Source organism: Prosopis cineraria, unplaced genomic scaffold (genome assembly GCF_029017545.1).
Source record: "Prosopis cineraria cultivar Desert tree isolate PC_DT_omini unplaced genomic scaffold, ASM2901754v1 PC1488, whole genome shotgun sequence".
Classification (NCBI taxonomy): Eukaryota; Viridiplantae; Streptophyta; class Magnoliopsida; order Fabales; family Fabaceae; genus Prosopis; species Prosopis cineraria.
The window spans coordinates 12,697-31,069 of NW_026556813.1; the positions used below are offsets into that span (position 1 = coordinate 12,697).

The window sequence follows — 18,373 nt, forward strand, 5'->3', positions numbered from 1 at the left end:
TCGGCTCAAGTAATTGACAATTGATGTTGAGAAATCTAAAACTGGAAATATTTATTTAAATATTTAAAAATTTTAACTTGTTTTAAAGGCCTTATAAAGATGATATTAATGTAGAGTCATTTTTCTAAATACTAATAAGCTGAAATGTAACAGCAAATTGTATGAGCAATAGCAGAGAAAGATATGTATTTATAATGTAAAGTTTCATATTTAGTTATTTGTTTTAATAAGAAAAGGTAATGTTATTGTACTCACACTTCCAGTTTAAAATTGTGTAAACAGTTAAAAAATTAATTTACATAATGAAGTATTTGTTCTTAGATAGTTCTTACTCTCAAGTTTATTTTTCTAATGTTTAGTTTCAAGAAAATATGTAATTAGGTTATAGAAGGTGTCTTCATGCATGAAAAAATTAAACCAAAATATATGATATTTTTTTGCTTTAAATAATGATTGTGTATATATTAAAATCATAAGAGAATTTATAGAAAATTTTAATTGCAAACCAAATACATTTTTTATTTCTATTTTATATATTTGAAAACAAATTTTATTCTTTTTAAAATTATAAATATTTACTAACTCAACTAGCATAAGAATTTTGTAACCTTTTTTTCCCTCTATAGTCTTAATCAATTATTAATGAATGATTAATAGCAAGAAGGGTCAACATTTGGGCCAACGAGAAGAAAACGAATGGCAGGGTCACCAAATAAGACAAAAGAAAAGGCTAAATCACAAGGTTTGTTGGTAATTAAAAAAAATGAGCTTAGCTTTTGTCGCTTAAATATTCTTAAATAGGAAAGTTCAGCTATTGGGTCGATTTCACTACACACGACAGTTATGAGGACTTACTTATAAAAATGTTTAAAAAAATATATAATAGTATATCATCAAAATTTCTTCTAACTGACAATTGCAATGAGCAACAACAAGGATAGGGAGGGGAAAAAAAATTCGAATTATATGTAGAGTGAATGTGTAATTTGACCATTTTAAGTCTTAAACTTTTAAAAAATACATTTTAAACTTTAAACAATTAAAGTTGAGATAATTTCACCCTACCATTAAATTTTAACAAACATTCGTTAGTTTTTTCAAAAATAAAGTTTAATATGCAATTTTCCTTAAATGAGAATAGAAGAAAGAGGGATGATAAAATTTGACAAAAATTACATATTAGACCCTAATTTTTAAAAAATTAACAGACATTTGTTCAAATTAATGGTGGGAGCAAATTTCCCTTAATTTTAATTGTTCAAAGTTTAGAATATATATTTTAAAAATTTAAATTCAAATTATTCATATACATATAATAAAAAGTTTAAATTATATATTAAGCTTTATATATGTGTATTAGTGTCATAGTGTGTGTGTACAATTTTTTTTTATTTTATTGACTGGAAACAAAAGAGAAGGTTGTTAAATTAGTTATTTAGATGTCTTTGTCAGGTGAACAAGTTGAGACAATAATAAAAAATACAAGACAAATTTCCGTTGCCACCTATGGCTATGAGGTTTGGTTTCTGGAATTAAAATGATATTATACTTGTCAATGATGGCTATTCTTTGTTTGTATTCGTTTTAGTATAAATCGAATATTTTTGTTGAATTGAATGATCATCCCGAGAGTTTCTATGTACAGAAAATATTTGTTGTTTATAATGCATTAACAATTATTTAGTCTCAAAATTGTCATTGACTTTTAAATTTGACTTCTTAAAGTTTATTTTAACCCTCATACACTATGTTCCAATCAAATAATATTTAACTTTAACTACTCAGTTGATGCATTAATATTTGAACTGGTACAAAATGACATCATTATAAACAAAATGCATATAATCAGTGAAAGAATATTTTTATAATAAAATAAATATTTTTTTCTAATGCACAAATATCTTTTTATTAAATAATCTTATTTGACACGCGATTATATATTAACTGTAAGCATTTCTTTCAAGATTTGGATTTTTGATAGTCACACTATGAATTATTAGCCTTCTTTTTTTTTTTAACTAAACTCAAGCCTCATTGGTTAAAAAAGAAATATTTAGTCAAAGAAAATATACAGCCTATTCAAAAATATTCAAATTAAAGTATTGTTAAAGGATAATTTTTCTTGTTTAAAATCAAAAGATGTAATCTCCTTTTCTTATATCTAATGGCCTAATTAATCATATAACAAGTATAGATATGAATTAGATTTGAATAATACAACATCTTTATTTTTTTTTATGGCTATTTAGTGTGTCCCCACTATTATTGAAGATATTTAGGCTTCTCACTGTCAATAACCAGGATTTAGCGGAAACAGGTTTGAAAATGAGAAGTCACAATAGATACATAGAAACATGCCATAATTTTACGCTATTCAACATGAGTGATGAATGTAAAAATCAAATACCTAAATTTGCCGGGTGAATTCAAATACAAGTGGTGGAGTAAAATATATAACTACATACATACGTACATACATACATACATATATCTTGAAATCTCAAAATAATAGTCATGTAATCTAATGACATATAAGCTTTTTTACAAATGAGAAGTCATGAGTTTAATCCCACTTATAATTATAATCACAGGCCGTTAGTGCCTCCTGCTATAATTAAAAATAAAATACGGTCATCTGCTTAATTTCAACTTAATTAATTGATATTTTTGGGAGAATATATATATATATATACACAAATATTCATCCACGTGTTGGTATCTTTATACAGACATAATCATATTGGTATCCCACTAATCAAGCTATCATAGGAAATGGTAATCAATAATATTCCTATCACCCTACAATCTCTCCGATAATCATGCTATGAGAATATTTACGGTGATACTAAATCTCAACGAATTCTATTATTAACCAAGTTTAATTATTTAATTTGAAATAAAATGAATTATAATCTTTTTTTTTAAATTTAGCATGAATACTCAAACCATGTTTACTATAGATTTAAATTTAGTAAGTAGCCTAAATCCACTAACTTTAATTTAATTGAACGATTATAAGAAATTTTATCATATAATAATTAGAAAATACCAAATCTTAATTTTTTGGCTGGGACATCATATGTGATGAGCTCTTTAATCATGTGGATTGTTTTGAATTTTTTGGGAACAAATGTATAATCTTGATAATTTTCAAGCATCCATAAAATGTAATGGTTAAAATTTAAACACTCAATGATTGAGTGAACTTAGGTCATTCACAAAATATAAATCCTCTTTACTATTCACACGTCCTCCTTACCACCTAACCTACATTAATAAGGAATACTCTTAAACTTCCATCAATAAAAAAATGGTTAAGGTGCTTTGAAGAGAGGGAAGGATAACAAAGATTAATAAAAAAGAAAATTCATGAATAAAACTGGATGAAGGGAGTATTATTTACACATATTACCAGAAAATTTATCAATAAATTAAACTGGATATAAGTCAATAAATTTTACATGCGTGTTCAGCATTAATCCTTTCAATACACACAAGGTATAGGGTTTCAATTCTAAGCATTTCAAAAATTCTGCTATCCAGAATAGTTAGAGCAACAACATGAAAATATGGAAGAACAAGCTTTAAATGATGCAGATCAGAGTATTGGCACAATAATGTTGCTGAAATTGACGACTTTACCAAGATTATTATAGATCTGGAGACAACAAGGAGAAAATTAAACCTATGTAATGCTTGGCGTTTTCTTTCTGGCACATATATGCACTTTGTTTTCAAAAAAACTTGAATATTAGAGATCGTGCAAAGAAAAATATTATAAAGCTGAACAATGGTGTTATGTTGCTTAGCTGTCTCTTTGAATATATAACCAATAAGGCATGTCCTAAGGCAAAGGTTGGCATTATTAAAGCGGATAAACTTAGATTAGAGGTGGTTCTAAGCTGCTTTCTAAAAGAAGGATTTAATTTTTTTTTCCATAAGTGGTCCATTTCTAAAGCTTAAACCAAATTTTAGAACTGACATTGCCTAGCTTTTCTGATTTTAACTTGTTGGTTCTTACTGCAGCCACGAATTCAAATTTGATTGTTTGAAGCCAGAAAATGGTGAGCATCACATCTGGTTCCGCTGCGATTCCAAGTGAGCCAACTCCAAAGTGTTCTTTCTGGTTATCTGGAAGTGATCAGAGTTTTCCTTCGGCTCACGTGCCACTCTTCTCCAATTACAAGGCATTCGCACACTTGCACTTGAGGTGGTCGTTTGGAAGTTGATTGAAATTCAAGTCAATGCCATTGGAGCGCAATCTTTGGTGGCTGAATCAACCAAAACATATAGTTCAATTCCATGTGATTTAATTATTTCATTTTAATTTTAATTGTTTAACCTTTTTTTAATTTACACAAAACCCACTTCAATTCCATGTAATTTTCTAGCACACCAAACAAACTTTTAAAGCCCAATTTTAATTTAATTTTATTTTCACTTTCATTTTCATTTTCATTTTCACTTCCTTAAAAATTAGTTCTTTTGTACCAAATGAGGTAATAAGTGTTTTTTTGTTAAAGATAATATTATTTAAAACACTTTCAGACATTAAATATAAACATTTTTCTCACTAAAAATTTAAATCCTAGTTTATCTTATCATAAGAGACCAATCTTTTTTTCTAAATCCAAGTCCCATTGGTGTTTTATAGCTTTTTCCCAAGGTTGATATAGCCAAGCACAATGTCAAGGAAGCTATTGGGCTATTGAGGGAGGAAGAGTACGTGAGGTCACAGCTTGATTTGATAGATCTGCAAGCTGCTCATTTCTCATATTTCCTTTACTTTCTCTACCATAATTTTTATTAACTAATGTTATGAAAACCAAATTAATTATTAAATTAATTAAGGTACTAATTCATAATTTAATAATTGAATTATTTAAATTTTAAATATCTTATATTTAAAGTAAAAATAATAATCATATAATATAGTAGCAAAAATAAATGTTTAAATTCAAACTAAATAATATAAGATAAAAATATATAATATCCATCAATGCTCCATCATTTTCATTTAAAATATATATACTCATTTCATAATTTATAATTTATATATTTAAAATATATACATATATACATAATTCATACATATTTCTTATATTTTTTATTTCATAATACTTATTAGCTATAAATATATATAAATTATAGTTGAGAAATTTGAAATAAAAAAATTAAAAAAAATAACATGTCTAGTTCAACCAATTTTGGCTGGTTTGAAGCCAGTTTAACCATCCTTGAATTCTCAAAATTGCTGATTTCATACAATGATTAGACTAGACTTGGGACCAACTGGTTCAATTTGATTTTCATAACATTGCTATCAACCCTGCCTTCTCAATCTTCTTTATTCACTAGTATTCATTATCAAGATTGTTTAAAACTATTATTTAATATTTAATTTGCACAAAAAATATTGGATTTCAAACCATACTATCAAGTACCAAATGGCTGTAGTAATTAATTAATCCCATGCATTGCCTAGAGATTATGGCCAAATTAAACAGTATAAATTATTTGACAAAGACTTGTGACGCGGAATAAAGCGATGCATAATCATGTCATGACAAATCAACAAGGTATTAAAAATCAGACCGATCATTGAACCAGTTGAAGCAATGATTCATGGGTTAGTGGTTCAATCGAGAGTCAGACCGGAGTCAAACCGGTCATAATTAAAATAATAAAATTTAATTAAATTATACAAAAATATTTTTATTTGACTATAAAAAATATTTAAATAAAAAAGATATCAATCATCAAAATATTATATAAATTAAAAATACTATTTTTTAAAAAATAAAACATTTTATAAGATGAAATGTATAAAATGTATAACCAGAATTTAAAAGTAATTTTTATATTTTACTTAACATCATTTAAAAAATTATAATAAAATGAAAATATAAAGATTAAATATTTAAATATATATATATATATATATCAAATGGTAGAAAAAGTTGCGGTCACCAAGTTATATTCAAAAATAGGGATAATAATAATAATATATTTTAAATGTTTTTTATTTTACGTAATTAAATTAATAATTATTGATATTAAAATTTTAAAAGCACCAAGTCCCAAGAAAAGTGGAGGAAGCGTGACGCAATGAGATTAGGAGTCAGTAAATAGTGTAGGCTTGGTTCTGTTCAATCATTACATCAATGCAAATGGTGCAGGCACTTTTTAAAAAAAAAATTAAATGAAGCCTAAAACTTCTCTTCTCCCCATCTTTTTCCTCCGTCGTCTGTGTGCGCCAAGGTACGTAAAACTGGACCGGTCATTGAACCGGTTATGGCATTGGGCCACAGGTTAGTGGTTCAATTAGGGTTGAGTCGGGGGTTGAACCGGTGGCAAACCGGTCATGATTAAAATAATACAATTTAAATAAAAAGACATTAATTATAAAAATATTCAACTAAATTCAACCACTCAAAAGTCTAACAGTAATAAAATATAATATTTTAAATATCTATCATGATTCATTACACTTACAACTCTTCAATCTCAAAAGTCTAGAGAATAGATGGAAATAGAGTTGGAGAAGAGACGGAGATTGAGCTAGAAAAAAGACGAAGAGTTAGAGACTAAGCTAGAGAAGAGATGAAGATAGCAAAGACAGAGATAGAGCTGGAGAAGAGATGGAGATAGAGCTGGAGCCTGAAGAAGAGACGGAGACTAAGCTAGAAAAGAGACACTGATTAGGTTAGGGTGAGAGAGGAGAGACACAGATGAAAGGCCGAAATAAATGCTGTCTGAAAATCTGAATTGGATTTAGCGTGCTCTATCTCTAATTTTTTATTTTTTGACTTTAGTTTTACTTTTTTTTGTTATCTTATTTCTAAATTCAGTACTTTAAAAAATAAAAAATGAAAAAAAAATTTCAAAAAAATAACCCGGTTAACCCAGTCAACCCACCGGGTTAACCGGGTTATACCGGGTTGAACCCGGGTTGACCGGGTTACACCGGTTTATTTCGTCACCGGTTTAGGAGTAAACTCAGACCGGACAAGGGACCGGGTCACCGGTTTCCGGGTTGACCCAGCCGGTCCGGTCCGGGTTTCAATACCATGGTGTGCGCTGTGAAACTTTCATCCTCCTTAAAAATATATTGCAGCGGAAATCACAGATGGGAGAGGTTGAACGGCTTTGGTATACGATTTTTTTACTATTTCTTTCTTCATCATTTTTTTCCCTGAATCTTCTCATCTTTTCTTTTCTTTTTTTCCCTTCCTTCTTCTTCATCCCTCATCTTCTATTCATCCATATTCTTCGTCTCTTTCTTCTGATGGCTGGTTTTTTTCATTTTAATTTTGTTTCCTGCAACCCGGTGACCCGATTAACCCAGCGGGTTGGCCGGTTTTTTTCGAGTTAATCTCGAGTTAACCGAGTTACACTGGGTTACTGTGCTTCTGATTTACTTTTTCAACCGGACCGGCCGGTCAGACCGGTTAAACGGTTAACCGGTCTGACCGGCCGGTCCGGTCCGGGTTTAAATACCATGCAAATCAAAGTTTGTTGATATAAGGCAGAAAAATAAGTACGTTAATATCATAAAGCAGTCATCGGAAATGCAGGGGTGCAGTGAAGAGGTAGTTTGCAAGTTGGGTTAAATCACTTGATTGTCGTGAACGCGACCTGTTTGTTTTGCAATTGATTGACATTTTCCAGAGGTGGATGATCTTACAACGTATTTCTTTATATTTTTTGATAAACTGTTTCAACGAAATTAAGGATTTCCAGAGACCTGAGTGATGAGGCCAAAGTTTTTCATGAAGCTTAAGATACTTAACTTTAATCTAAGTAGTTCCAGTTTCGATGTCGTACAGTTAACATATCAGGAAGAATTTGTTGCTCGATCAAAACGGAAGATAATCTATCTAAAGCACAAGAATTCAATCGGTGCAAAACTTTCTCTATTGTCCTGCACGTGATTTATTTCACTCCATATATAATGCCTTCGTAACTCTGAATTCCTATTTTATGAGGAAGCATACTATTGGATGACATTAAATTAAAAGCAAAGAAAGACAACCACCATTGAACCAGATGTTGGATACATCGTATGAAAAACTATACTACAAAATTATTTTTATATATATTTTTTTGGCATCAGGCAATGGAAAGAATGAGAGAAACGATACCAAATGCGCTATCAGTTCCAACGGAGGATGGATGGCACTTGGCATCTGTTGAACTGATATAAAGGAGAATTTAAGCAATCAGAGAACGGGGTGATCGCCACTTACCGTGTAACCATCCTTAAAAAACGTGGGACGATTAGATAAAAAATGCTACAGAGCAATCTTTTCCCTTTCCGTTCCGATTGAAGAGCCATGAACACACGGAGAGTCAACTTGTGGCAGAGTTCTCCTGAGCCATAATGACCTAGAGGTAGAGCAGATGATTGCTTGAGCCAACCTTAAATCACCCTTGTATTGTAAGACCCGCATAACCCACACTTATGGTACAGCCAATGGAATGGTGCACTCCCCTTCTTATCGCAATCATTACATAGTATATCCTGGCAAAACAAGATCAGATCTACCAAATTGATTTCCATCCATCCTTAAACGGAACCAATAAATTGATCCTCTACATTTCTCTCTTTCTCGCACTTCATCTGACTTGGACACGTTTGATTTTGATTTAAAGGTATTAATTAGTATCTTCTGATTTATACGATCATTAACTAACTAACAAACAAAGTTTTCAATAATCTTTACAAGGGTGCTAGAGATATTTTCTAACAAAACTATAAATAGGATTATTCACCAAGGCCAGATTTCAGCTCTTCCGCTAAATTTCTCGTATCTTTGGAAAACATGTTCAAATGCCAAAAGTACCATGGTTGTCTACCTTATAATGTTCGACCAAAAAATAAAAGTCTACCTTATAATGGCTGGCTGCCTGGCTGTGAAAACTACCATGAGAACATAGTTTGGGAATCTAAACACTCTTTCTAAGAAGGATATGACTTAGAATTAAATTTAACCCACATGCTCACAATCCGGCAAGAAAATATAAAAACCTTGACAGTTGATGGTAACGGCTCGTAATCTTAAGCTGGGTTGATTGTAATTTTTCAATAAAAAAATAGCTAGTGTAGCCTTTGAAAGGTTAAGGTAGCTTACGTGGTTCTTTGGGACTGACATTAGTTTTGATATATCTTACCTGATGACGATTCCGATATTCCTCAGGGAGTTCCTCAGAAGCCAACAGAGCATCAAGCATGCCAAAATAAACCTACAAATGATCAATGAAGCAAAACAAAGTTTAAAAGTCACTTTTGTTGAGAGACAATGAACAAAATCTTCCTCAAAAGGTTGCAGGAAGGTGAAAACATGCTTCATATTCGGCATCTTGCTTTCAAGTTAAAATTCAAACATAAATACATAATGAGGAAAAAGTACGTATTTTCTGATGAATAATAATTGTCTCTTAAAGGTTTCCTGTCAGATTAAATACATTTTAACATCATGTTTTTACTTATGGTTTCTGTTAATACAATTTTGCAATCCTTGTACAACTCTGCTTAGTTGAGTAAACATCCCATGTAGATTGTAGAGTGTAATGTGATTGTTGTCTACACAATACAGAACATCCATCAAGTGAAATTCTCATCAAGGAATTGCTATCATCCAAATGATTCTGATGCTCATGGTTAAAATGTCAGCAACATGGACAGATAAGAATGATTGAATAAAAAATTTTAATGGGATGTGAAGGGGAAGGGATTACCATATTATATCGATGCCGCAAAAAATAACGACATATATAATTGCATTATGAAGTTTTATATAAAAGATGGTGTATCTCATACCGCCATATCTCCCAAAGATTTACGACAAATTGGACAGGTGTAGTGACTACAAGTATATGCCTGCAAAGAGGGGGGAACAACTGCAGAATTTATCATGTCTATACACAAAATTGCATTCTACAATCTGAAAAGAAAAGAAGCAAAAGAGGATAATGACCTGAAAGCAAGTGGAATGCATGAAATGTCCACAAGGAAGAGCTCTGACAGATGTACTAGATGTGAACAAAAAATCACAGCAGATAGGGCAGTTTGTTTCTAAGCTTTTTTCCTGGCACTTGTGATCAACTAATTTCATTGACAAGCAACAATTACACTGCATGCAATGGAAAGAATCAACACCAAGTCCTTTCCCCAGACGGCATATATTGCAGAAAGGGCAATGGTAAACTGTCCTGTAAAAATCATTATTTTTATCAGTATCACAAATGATTCAAGACCATCAATAAAGAATTGAACTCAGTTCTGAAATTATGAGAGAATTCAGGATGAATATAGGACTTTAATCCAATTTAACAAAAAGAACAAATTTTACTATCTTCAGTTCAAGGTTCTGTAATTTACATGAGACCTGTAAATCATAAAACCACAGAATTTGCAACAAGCTTGACATATACAAAACATAGAAACAAGCAACATGATGAAGTTGTTCTATGAAAATGGTTTCAGAGGTAAATCAATCATCTCACTTTTAAGGTTACTGGGTTCTATCACTGAACATTTTAAGAGGAGAGAAGAGAGAAAGGTATTATAAAATCATATACCTTTCGTCATCAAAAAACTTGCAAATACTACAGTAGTACTTTGCCATTGACAGACCACCACAAGAAGATGTTGCACAAACTGGTCCAATTGGCTGTAATTGCAGGCAGCGCATGCACATCATCTCAGCTGTAGCCTTCCTACAAGCACATTACTATATAGTTTATATATGGTAAAAGATTAGGTCAAAAAGAAATTTTACATGCAGAAAATTACCTATCCATGGAATGGTCACTGACTTTGTCATGGCAGAACCTGCAGGAGAATAGCTTTCCACAGCAAGCAGCAAGAAGTTTACAATTTCTTCTGTAATGCTCACAACCAAAGATTTTTTTCTCTGGATCATGATAGGAAGGTAATCTTTCAAGTACATCTTCTCCATTTCCAAATTCATCTGCTGTTGCTTTAGATGACTTCTGCTGAGAAGCTATCCAGCGACTAAGGAAGCCAAATAATAGATTAAAAACAACGAAATGGAACTTGGAGGTTTATAAAACATTAAAGAAGAAACAGACCTAGTCAATAGATTTTGAATAAGATAGGATTTCCTTCTTGGATCAAGAGTTGAATCTTGAGAAACTTTTCTAATTTCTGATTCTAGTTCATTCTGGTTCATCCTGAATATATCTTTCCACCCGGGCCTGAAAGCTTGAAAGCTATGATCCAAATTTCCAAAGGCGTCAGCACCTAAATTATTAAAAAGTCGAGTACATTAGAAAGTATCCAAACATATCATAACATTTTAAGTTTGATCTTGAAAAAAATACAACAGGGGATTCGCTGAAGAGATCACAAATACTGGAAATAGCAGCTAACCTAGTGAAACATGGTCACTGGGTGTAGTTGTGTTTGAAAATGAAGCAGGTCCTTCCCACCATTCATTAAGCCACTCATTGAACATGGTGTTTTTTGTAGCCTGCTTCCATGTGTCCATCATTTTGTTTTGCTCCTCTTGTGTGAGAGCAGAAGTTACCCATGGCAGCATTGATTGAAGAACCTCTGCCCCAGTAGTACCAATTATACAACCAACAATTTTATCCTGTTCTTCTACAGAGAAATGCACGTCAAATAGCGGCCATAGTTCAAGTTCCTCACGGAAGATATGTTGATCTAGCGTTACTCTAATGGATTTGCACATGCCCTGAATCTTTGTAACTAACTCATTGTACTTCTGTATGGCATCAGAGCAATCAGAATAATCAGCGCAGAAGCTGGTAAAATGATCAGATGAATTCTTATTATTCAAGGATTCATGTAAGTGACTAAGCTCTGACAGTCCAGATGAAATATCAACAAATAATTTCTCTTCCTGCTGATGGTCCAAAGTGTAGGAATGACTCACATTGTGAAGATTTTCTTTTGATTCTAATGCCGGAAATACTATATCATCCTCTGCATTGCTATGAGCTCTGTACAAACCCCACAATAAGCGAAATCTACCAGTGAACTTCCTCAGGAAATTTTCATCACAATCAAACAGTTTTCCAGATTCAACATCTATATACTCCAAGTCTTTACATATGGCTTTATGAAATTTAAATATGTTATCAATAGGGCGTGTTTTGAACCCATTGTCAGAAGAACCAACATCTGTTTCCCAGACAAACAGACTAGAGTTAAGTGAAGGCACAGAGCAATCAGATAAGGATCGCAGAGATTTTGTAGAGACTAATGAAGATGCTCCCAGATGACTTGCATTTACCCCTAATCCAGGGACACAGCAAGTCTGATTATCAGGTAAGTTAAAAGATTCTCTAAGTCCAGTGCAGGAAGAAACACCATTCCCATCCCCCAGTTTTGGCTTTCCACATTTGACTGGTCCGCTACTTCCATATACATTGTCTTGTTGAATGGATGAGTATTTTGTCTCGGGACTGAACGAAGGTGCACATATGCAGAATGATGGGCTAGTATTCTCTATCTCCGATAGTTTCCTGGCAGAACACAAACCTGTTTTACTTGAGAAGGAACTATTGTTTCTGGATTTTCTTTTGCATGCCCAACCAGAAAACAGTGTTATTAATGCATAATCTGTTGTAGGGGCTGCATCAGATAAAAATTAAAGTTAGAAACAGAAGGGAAACTTGAACACATTATTTGAGGAGGGGAAACACTACACCTGCCATATACATATTCAGTAGAAATAACTTTGCTTCATCTTCACTAAGAAATCCAACGAGCCACGGGATTACAGATTCAATCAATTTCAAAGGCATTAAGCGCAAACTTTCATAAAGTAATTCTCGTTGTCTTTGGGGGGTAAAATGTTTTCGTGCAAGTGGTAGAACCTATCAATATGAGATGTTGTTAGAGAGATCATAATGACAGCAAGATATGCCCAATCACAATGCTAATGTCTTGATGCTGCACTGAATCACATAAATAAAGTTCTAGTGAAAGCATCCTGGGTCTTTAGACAGAAAGACATCAAAGCGCGGAAAAGGTTTGGTTGATTTAGACCCCATTCCAATAGCAGGCAGAATTCTTGGTCACTTTTAAAAGTTAAAACAGAGATGAGTTCACCTGAGCTTCCTCATTGTCAAAGTGCTTCAGTATGGTGTCCTTTATTTGTTCAGTGTGAGACCTCAACTTCATGTAATCTTCAGTAGATGATGAGTTGACTTCAGCATTCTGAATTCCTTCCATCAGGGATCTAAGCTTGTCAAACTGAAGTTCCTCATCGGCATGCTCATCGAGAAAAGAAACCTCTGCATCTATAGCAGGGAATATAACTTTGTCCTCAGCAATGCTGCAGCCAAAAAAATGAGAACCTCACATATTATGTCCAATGAAAAAAAGGATATATGATATCATATTGGTGTTCATCATTCTCTCTCTCTCTCTCACTGCTTTTTTTTTTTTGTCTTTTCGATCTTTTTTCCCCTTTTGTTACAAGAGCCTCATTGTTAGACTGGACTTTCTTTAGAAGATGGGAACTTCACCAAAGTGAGCTAGGGAGGGCAAAGAAACCCTGAAGGTCACATTATTTCCATACTGAATAATCCAAACCATGTAATAGGGACGGGTTAGGGGTATGACTTCTCTATGACTTCAATAAATAAGCAGGAAATTATTTCCTGTGACTCACACAGTCACACTCTTTGTATACAGTCTGAAACATCATTTAATGCAATTCAAAAGGCCGCCAGACCATGAACCTTCTCACAACAGAAATTATAATAAAGAGGATAAAGATCACACCTATGAAAGATGCAGACTTCAGTAATAAACTGCAACCTCCCATTAAATGCAGACAAATCAGAAAATTTTCCAGAACGTTGTATCTTCCTAACAGCCTCAGTTAAATCAATCATCTCTTGTTTTATAGCCTTATGCCAAAGTAATATTTCATCTATAGGGCATGATGAAGAAGAACTGGTATCGTCAATGCTTAGCTCCGTCCATTTCCTTTTTCCACTTTCGGAAGGTTCACAACCACAATACACCTTTTCAGAACAACTGATTAAGTCATACGTCCCAACATTATCACAACGAGCCTTGGCATCATTTGTGCAGCTTCTACATTTAATCTTTACCCCTTCCACCCATCCAAAAACAACCTTGACAATCAGAAAATTCAAGCTGAAACACTATTCTGATTTGATCATTATGCAACAGCGTTTAATCAAATAACAATTACCTGTTGAAGAAGCTTCTCTTCAGGGATTATTGAGCACAAGCACTTAAGCATATCCTGATGTTCATCAGATGATACATACAAGGCAAGCCAGGGAAGAAATTCTGCCATCATTTTAACTGGCAAGCTGCAAAGAAATTGCCACACCAGTGATGCCTGCTCTTTAAATGAAAAGTTCTCAATAACCAAGGGGAAGACCTGCCCAAAGCAATGACTTGATATTGGATTTTTGTAGAAGTTGGTATCAAAAACTCTACACTAATATATACCATAAATATTAAAGGATATCCACATATATCATATCTGGAAAGGCATACTTTCCATAACAGCATCAATTCGATTTTTCGTGCATAGAGAAAATTTACATGGGTTAGTTTGTAACTAAAATATCTCTATTCAACTGCTGAAGCCAAAAAGGTCGTCAAAAGAAAAGAACTGCGTCTACTGAAGATTCTTCAATTGTTTAAACTTTACTATGTGTTTGGTTATATTCAGGCAAAACAAAACACTTAAATGAAGGCAGGAGACAGGAAAAGGTCAATTCAAGACATTATGCAAAGAATATCCTTGAAAGTTGAATAGAATATTCAAATTTACCCACTAACACTGAAAATCTGGTAAAACAAGGAATGAACGATGCCACTAGAATCATCATATATTTACCTGCTCCTCTTCCTTAAACATATGCTGGCTAATTGATGTTCGAAGGGCACCAGTACAAGAAGCTAATTCTCTACGGTAGCCCTCATACTCTAGCAAATTAGAATTTAGCAGCTTGAACAATTGATCAAATAGAAGACCCTCTCCCTCATGCTCCAAGAAATATGTGCGCGCAACATTCTTCACACGTATATCTAATGCAGGAAATATGACCTGTGAATTCAAAGTAGACATGATAGAAAATTGGATGAATCATATGTAATTATACTCAAAATTGAAGAGTGCCAGATTTTAGCAAGTCATGACGTAATAATGTAATGTGAATTTGTAGCTGCAATTAGGATCTGAAGTATCAGCGATCACATCAAAATGACGGTTTTTCCTCAAGTACATAGCACGTGAGTCGAAGTTAAACTTCATTTTAAGCGTTCAAACTTGCACTCATCTGATATCCAATTAAAGACTCTCCATAGCATCCTTATCATTTTTTGTCTGCTTCTTTTCCTTTAAAATTGAGCTGCATTCAAAATGCTAACACTGAAATTAATATCATAGAGTATTCAGGTCTTTCCTTTTTGGTTGTTCAATTCAAAAATATTATGGCCTCCCATTAACACGATGTTACTGCAAACTACTTTAACACGTACAGGCAGATAAATGAAAAACGCATCAAGGAGAGGATAGGTCCTACTAACATTACTCATAGGAACCATAAAAATATTTGGAGTGTTTCACATAAGATAAGATTTAAATGAAACAGAGAAGCAATCTACCAGACTCTCTCAGAAAGCTGACTTTCGATCCACACTATGAGTCTATATTGTTTACAGTGGCATTGTAGTAACCATGATATCGCAACACGCAAGATACAGGCAAGTTATCAACGGTCCAATTTGATGGCTAAGACGGTTTAAAAAGCAGAGGATGAAGAAGAAGAATCCTTAGTGCTGTATTTTTTTTTTAAAACAACAAAAAAGTAAATATCGATCATTCAATGGTGGATAACTCAATATTTTTTTACCAAAGGCACCAGTCTCAGTCTTGAAAAAGAAAAAAAAAAGAAAGAAAAAGAAGAATCCCATCAACTCCACTAACCAACGCACCTCATCCTCCGCATTACAATGATGCTTATAGACGGTACGAAGAAAGTGACAGCGGTCGAACAAGGGTTTGATATCAGATGCTGCAGCTTGCTGGTTAGTGGCAAAATCCAAGGCGGCTCGATGGAGGCTATCGAGCTCAGAGCGAATAGCTTTATGAAAGAAAGAGAATATCAGAATCGGCGATTTGAGGGGCGAGTTCTTTAGGCAAGTCTTGGAAGGTGAAGAATCAACTGCGTTCACAGTGCCATTTATTATAGCCAGAGCTCCGTCTGGCATCGCCATTATCGCCTGAAATTTCAGGCGTCCAAAAACCTCCAAAATTTTCCGAGATTTCGTTGAAACTGTTTCGGCGTCTCTGCAAGTATTCTCCAATCTCTCTCTTCTTTGAGCTTTTCTGCTCTCCAACTTTACTGTGAGCTTTCTGCAGCTGTGAGGACAGAAGAGCGTCGAGAAAAGCACGAATGAGTGGCTTCGCTGTCGTGTGGTCGATAAAAGAGGGCGAACATTATATAGTTGGCTCACGTGGCTCCACTCCTCCACGTGAACTAATTTTCACCTTCTGCTTCCGAGAAATGCCAAATGCCATTAGAACTCTTCACTCGAGACGGATTTTCTGATCCTACCTAATTACTCACCATGGTTATTCTCACACTTTTTTTTATAAATTATTTCTACCCTTCTCATTAATATTAATAAAAAAATAAAAATTACAAAATATATAATATATAAAATTTTAAATATACCTCTACATAAAAAGTTTATAAAATAATATCATATTTTATATCATAAAAATAATTTAAAAATATTTTTTAAATATTATTTAAAAATTACATTTTAATTTATAAATAAGATTAAATAGATCTTTTAAAATATAACTTATAAATAAGGCTAAAAAAAAGTATTTATCTATTTACCTAATTACTCATAAATTTAAATAATAAACATTTATCTCTATTAATAAATACTCTTTTAAATATATAATTAAATGATTAAAATATATAACAAAATTATAATTTATTTAATTATGTTTTAAATTTAAATTATTAAATTAAAATCATTTTGATTAATTATCATACTCAACAAAACTTTAAAAATATGACAACTTAGAACTTGTTTGGCTTCTATTTTTTTAAAATAATTTTTTATTTTAAAAAAATTCATTTAAATAAGTGTTTTGAACTTAATTTTTTTCAAAGTTATTTTATTTTATTTCAAAAATAGAAATATTTTAAATTTATTTTAATTTTTTTATTTTTAAAATATATTACATTCTATTTTTTTTAAATAATTTTTTATTTTAAAAAAATTCATTTAAATAAGTGTTTTGAACTTAATTTTTTTCAAAGTTATTTTATTTTTATTTCAAAATAGAAATATTTTAAATTTATTTTAATTTTTTTTATTTTTAAAATATATTACATTTAATTATTAAAAATTATAATTATCTTAAATGATGACTATCATAACTCATCATCATTGGTCATCAGTAATCATTACTATAGGTTAATTTTTTAATTCTAAATTAACATAATCCAACAAATTTTCTTTTTGTTTTGTTACAATTTTTAAAACAAAAAATGAGAATACAAACAAACAAGCTCTTATTTTTGTATTTCTTGTCTTCTCTATTGATATCAGTTTTTTAATTTAATTTTTTTTTAAAACGGCTCTACAGCTTTTATGAATTGAATTCTACACCATGTACACTTAAGTCAATCAATTCAATAAAAAAACTTGGCAAGTTTAACCAAGTCAAGTTTGATAGAATTTAAATCTAATTTAAATTTATGATTGAGTTAACATGATCTTGTAAATTAAAATTGCAAAAAAAAAAAAGTTACAGTGCGAACTTGCAAACTTGACAACAGTGCGCGTGACCATTAATTTATTTATATTAAAAAATAAGTATAAATAATTAATATATAGAAATGGAAAAAATAATTTATTATTATTACATAAAAATCACTGCAATACAATAAACTAAGCAATCTTATTAGTCTATATTTGCGGAGAGAGAAAACCAAATTTAGTCTGACCCTTCACTCGTTGTTGGAAAAAGTCTATCATATTGGCATACCAAAGAGTTACGTACCATGTTTTCGTTTGTTTTATATTAAAACGTTTTAAATTTTTGATCTCTATCACATCTATCTCACCCTATCTTTATTACTTGAGTCAGCATTAGATGGCTAATACCACGTTTCTTATTCTACTCTATCTTCTAATCACAAAGAAAAGGTTACCAAGGCAACTAATTTTACTGTTCTTGTATCGAAGCCCATTAAAAACCAACTTTATTTGGATTTGTGCAATAATTTAAACTTCCATTACATATTTTGCAGTTTCAGGCCTATACTATTATTATCCTCGTAGATTATTGATTACTGAATA

The 18,373-nt window shown here is 31.9% G+C and overlaps 1 protein-coding gene across 1 annotated transcript; it reads right to left on the reverse strand.

Annotated features, from left to right (window-relative positions):
- Window positions 1–8,014: 8,014 nt before the first annotated feature.
- Window positions 8,015–16,446, reverse strand: LOC129300222 (zinc finger protein BRUTUS-like). Its single transcript, XM_054938769.1, has 14 exons — window positions 15,983–16,446; window positions 14,883–15,092; window positions 14,223–14,417; window positions 13,784–14,142; window positions 13,106–13,331; window positions 12,702–12,870; window positions 11,399–12,625; window positions 11,098–11,269; window positions 10,799–11,020; window positions 10,585–10,722; window positions 9,981–10,215; window positions 9,824–9,883; window positions 9,175–9,246; window positions 8,015–8,524 (listed from the first exon to the last, which is right to left on the reverse strand). Exons 1-14 carry the CDS (start codon window positions 16,262–16,264, stop codon window positions 8,423–8,425), a joined length of 3,669 nt encoding a protein of 1,222 aa, XP_054794744.1. The 5' UTR covers window positions 16,265–16,446; the 3' UTR covers window positions 8,015–8,422.
- Window positions 16,447–18,373: the final 1,927 nt, after the last annotated feature.

What these genes read in the sequence shown, in the direction of transcription:
- LOC129300222 (XM_054938769.1), bottom strand. Translation starts at nt 16,264, where the DNA reads ATGGCGATGCCAGACGGAGCTCTGGCTATAATAAATGGCACTGTGAAC. An exon ending in ATTGTAATGCGGAGGATGAG is followed by an intron (nt 15,093 to 15,982) that starts GTGCGTTGGTTA and finishes TTGAATTCACAG; the next exon opens with GTCATATTTCCTGCATTAGA. An exon ending in AAGAGAAGCTTCTTCAACAG is followed by an intron (nt 14,143 to 14,222) that starts GTAATTGTTATT and finishes CTGATTGTCAAG; the next exon opens with GTTGTTTTTGGATGGGTGGA.